Source organism: Penaeus chinensis, chromosome 10 (assembly GCF_019202785.1).
Source record: "Penaeus chinensis breed Huanghai No. 1 chromosome 10, ASM1920278v2, whole genome shotgun sequence".
NCBI classification, from domain to species: domain Eukaryota; kingdom Metazoa; phylum Arthropoda; class Malacostraca; order Decapoda; family Penaeidae; genus Penaeus; species Penaeus chinensis.
The window spans coordinates 36078268-36083267 of NC_061828.1; the positions used below are offsets into that span (position 1 = coordinate 36078268).

At 36.9% G+C, this 5000-nt stretch overlaps 1 protein-coding gene across 1 annotated transcript in view; it reads right to left on the minus strand.

Annotated features, from left to right (window-relative positions):
* Nucleotides 1–3273: 3273 nt before the first annotated feature.
* Nucleotides 3274–5000, minus strand: part of LOC125029956 (golgin subfamily A member 4-like) — a 9576-nt gene continuing 7849 nt past the window's right edge. Inside the window, exon 8 of the mRNA XM_047620148.1 lies at nt 3274–4121. Coding sequence (XP_047476104.1) covers nt 3925–4121 — 197 coding nt within the window. The 3' untranslated portion in view covers nt 3274–3924. The remainder of the gene's footprint in view (nt 4122–5000) is intronic.

Below are 5000 nucleotides of genomic sequence, written 5' to 3' on the forward strand. Positions count from 1 at the left end.
TCCAAACTCCTCGTTATAATTGGGGAAATCCATTTATTTTTTTGGTCTGGCGGAAAGCGAGAACATTATATTACGTCTCTTCTACTTTCACGTTACTGATCGCAGACGACCCATTCGATCCAAAAGAGAAGGCGCGATGACGTCTTGCCGAAATTACGCTCAGTTATCTCATATCTAAGGCAACAGATTCCGTCCGTTATGTGCCAGAATCACGTTGTTATCATCGACCCCCCCCCCCCATGGCGTTCCGAGGGTCCTGTCGTCATCTTTCTGGCGTTCACTTCGGTCGCCGTGGACGTACCGTTCGGATAATGGCGAGGCAGTTCACCTTTGTGACTCTTTCTGCGTTCGAGTTTCAAATGGGCAATCCTTGACTATAAGTACACGTACATATTTCGTGTACTTACAGTGGTATATCGCGACATACGATGACTGTGGAAAATCCGCGCAAACAACCATTAACTGTGTCATACCTGTGCAATCACAGAACACCTGTACATGAATGGCAGAGTCAGTATCTTGTCTGTCGCGTCTAAATCATCGAATTTCTAGAATCATGCGCTCGTTCACACAGCAGATGTCTGTCGCCGCATCCAGTACACGCAAAACAGATGTTTACAGATGTCTCTTAATTCAGCTGCGATATTTTGAAACATGACGGAGGAAAGGTTTATAAGCAAATCAAATGATACCGAAAGTATATGAAATCAACCTTCTTTATATAATAAGAAACGTCCATGAACTCCTGTGACACGAGCAGCCCTCTCGTAGGCGATATTTGCATGAGGACCGACAGGCCCGACAGCCGCTGTCGCTGAAAACAAGCGATCGCCGCGGCCCCCGAGTCGGTCTCAGGCCGGCGCAGCCCCAACCCCCTCCTAAGGAGAGTAATTATAAGACATTTGTGTGTGTCAGAGGAACAGCAGCTGTCTTCCAACGCGGAGATGACCCTCTCTTCCCTGTCGGAAGGAAATACGCGTTTGACTAATCTGTCGGGGATGATTTAAAAGTCAGGACGACGCCACCAATCTCTGCATTGTCGAAAGCTGTGCCATAGCAACGCAGCTTCTTTAGTGACAGAATAGCACTCTGCTCCCAAAGAACTGATAACACACACACACACACACACACACACACACACACACACACACACACCCACACACACACACGCACGCACACGCACACACACACACACACACACACAGGTCAAGTGTCCACATTCATCTCTCCCTATATTCTATTGCCTCCTGACGAGATTTATGCATTTCTTGCTCTCTCACTCACACTCTTACCAATAATTATGAACGATGACATGCACGGCAGGGGGCCAAGGGAGGGTCACCCAGAGTCCGGAGTTGGGAAAACGATCTCTGACAATATGTCTCTGAAATAAAGCGAGGTCTTAGCCCTTATGAGGGAGCAAAATCGCGTTAAATCACAAATCCATCGATGCCATCATCATTCAAATAGGTCAGTCGGGAACACAGACACCAGCCCCATTCTTATCCTTTCTTTCGACCTCGCCAAAGAAATAATAATAATAATAATAATAATAATAATAATAATGATAATAATAATAATAATGATAATAATAATAATGATAATAATAATAATGATAATAATAATAATGATAATAATAATAATGATAATAATAATAATGATAATAATAATAATGATAATAATAATAATAACAATAATAATGATAATAATAATAATAACAATAATAATGATAATAACAATAATAATAATAATAACAGGTATCGTCAAAGAATCGCAAGTATTATTTTCATCGTAATTCTTCTCGTCGCGGACTTCAAGTTAAGGGCCGGGGTATTGGCTGGGGGGAAGGGGAGGGGGGGGGAGGGTCGTTCTACTTGGCTACGCACTACTCCTCTGGCCTAGTTCCTGGGTTTTCCTCACTGCCTCCATTCGTCATCTGGTCTACGACAGAGTAAAAGTTTCCTTGGTATAATTATTCTTTTGTTTTCGTTTGCCTTTCTGTCTGAAGGTCTCTCTCTCTCTCTCTCTCTCTCTCTCTCTCTCTGTCTCTCTCTCTCTCTCTCTCCTTTTTTTCCTTTTCTGTCTCCCTGTCTCTTGTTATCTCGTCCTCTCTCTCTCTCTCTCTCTCTCTCTCTTTCACTCTCCATCTCTCTCTCTCTCTTTCGCTCTTTACCTCTCTCTCTCTCTCTCTCTCTCTCTCTCTCTCTCTTTCAGTGTTTCACCATGATCTATATTATGATCTATCAACAATAGCCCATGTTCATTACACCAATGATTCACAATTTCTCCACATTGACTTTATGAATTAATATAAAAGACCAGGAACACTGACGCGAGTAAAAAGATACTTTGACAAAAATGGCCTCAAGACAAATCCTGATATAACACAATGTATCTCCATAGGTAGTCGCCAAAACATCGCCATAATTCCTGTAAACACTCCCAAAAAAATAAAAATCTACTGTATAAGACCGAGCGCTTCCGTTAAAAAATCTAGGAGTACACGACTGACAGATTCATGGGATTTGATACACATGTCGAGAACAGCCATAGGAAAGTAATGATGAACACATTAATCTGCCTGAACCACGTAAAGAATAAAATCCCTATTGAAACGAGGTATCTTATATTTATATGTACTGTAAAATTATATTTTGCATTTGAACTTTGAACTCTCTCTCCCTCTGTCTGCCTGTTTGTCTGTCTGACTCTCTCTCTCTCTCTCTCGTTTTCCCCTCTCTCTCTCTCTCGTCCCCCCCATCTCTCTCTATCTCTCTCTCTCTCTCTCTCTCTCTCGTTTTCCCCCCTCTCTCTTTCACCCCCCCTCTCTCTCTCATCCCCCCTCTCTCTCTCTCTTTCCCCCCACTCTCTCTCTCTCTCTCTCTCTCTCTCTCTCTCGTTTCCCCCCCCCTCTCTCTTTCACCCCCCCCCTCTCTCTCTCTCTCTCTCTCTCTCTCTCTCTCTCATACATTCGATCTGCAATCTGTTTCAAAGATTTACTTCCTTATTCTAATTGTATAAACTTAGCATCTGGAATTATAAATACTTATGAGGCTTCCTACAATCGATTATGAATTTAAGTAACTTCGTGATATGTTAAGTATGCTTTCGCTGAACAAAACCTGTTCATCAAGCAATTTTTTGTCCAGGAAAGAAAATCCTAAGTGTAGGAGAACATCTTCAAAGCTGATTTTCATAGCTGATTTATAATATCTGGTATTTTGGATTATTAAAACTATTGTATTGTTATCTTAAAGGATAGGATACTACATATGATAATGATTTTTATTAACTAATTCGTTTTACAAACTGGCATAATATAAATTGTAAAATATATATTGCATTCTATAACCATTTCATTTCTTGGTTAATATATTTAAAAAAAACAAAACTGATCTTTTCAATAAAAATAAACTTTCCTTTATTAGCACACGTGAAAATTTAACAGCTGACTCTTCTAAGTGTAAATAATCCGTGACTTCCACTTTCTTCAGTTTATTTTAGTCAACCATTACCTTTGTTGATCCCGTTTTCTGTGAAGACTTCTCACCCAAACATCGATAAAACAGAAAACCAACTTATTGTTCCGGGAAACCTATACTTGTTTTAATAATAAAAAAAAACCTATTATGTAAATGGTTTGAGAACGGTTATTAATGAATTGAAGGATTATCGTCTTAAAATAATGGTAAATAATAAATAATAAAGTTTTTTCTCGTTTACACTGATTCAAAATCCGAAATATCAATACATCAATAATCAAATCCTTTAACATAAACCTCGAACTCTCTATACACACACAAAAAAAATCAACAACGTACATCTTTTAACTTTACGTAAAATAATCACCACAAAACAACGCAGTAAAAAAAAAAAAAAAGAAAAAAAAATACAGCAAACTAAACTCAATTCTTATCCGGATCTTCACATACTCGGCTCCTGCAGCAGAGACTCCCCTGAATAAAGTTTCCTCTTCTTGTCCTGCCTCGAACCCTGCGCCACGGAAGCAGGTCCTCGGGGGGGATCGTCTCCCTCCTGCACCAAAGGGACTGAGCTGGAGGAGGACGAGGTTCCAGGATCATTTTCACCGTCGGCGTTGAAGTCTCCGGCGTTTTCCTTCGCTGTTGATTATTTATCGGAATATTATCATTTTTGAATGCTGTGAGAAATTTCTTTGAGATTTAAGTTTATAATTATTTATCGGAATATTATCTTTTTTGAATGCGGTGATAAATTTCTTTGAGATTTAAATTTATAATTATTTATCGGAATATTATCATTTTTGAATGCTGTGAGAAATTTCTTTGAGATTTAAATTTATAATTATTTATCGGAATATTATCTTTTTTTGAATGCGGTGAGAAATTTCTTTGAGATTTAAATTTATAATTATTTATCGGAATATTATCTTTTTTTGAATGCGGTGAGAAATTTCTTTGAGATTTAAATTTATAATTATTTATCGGAATATTATCTTTTTTTGAATGCGGTGAGAAATTTCTTTGAGATTTAAATTTATAATTATTTATCGGAATATTATCTTTTTTTGAATGCGGTGAGAAATTTCTTTGAGATTTAAATTTATAATTATTTATCGGAATATTATCTTTTTTTGAATGCGGTGAGAAATTTCTTTGAGATTTAAATTTATAATTATTTATCGGAATATTATCTTTTTTTGAATGCGGTGAGAAATTTCTTTGAGATTTAAATTTATAATTATTTATCGGAATATTATCTTCTTTTGAATGCGGTGAGAAATTTCTTTGAGATTTAAATTTATAATTATTTATCGGAATATTATCTTTTTTTGAATGCGGTGAGAAATTTCTTTGAGATTTAAATTTATAATTATTTATCGGAATATTATCTTTTTTTGAATGCGGTGAGAAATTTCTTTGAGATTTAAATTTATAATTATTTATCGGAATATTATCTTTTTTTGAATGCGGTGAGAAATTTCTTTGAGATTTAAATTTATAATTATTTATCGGAATATT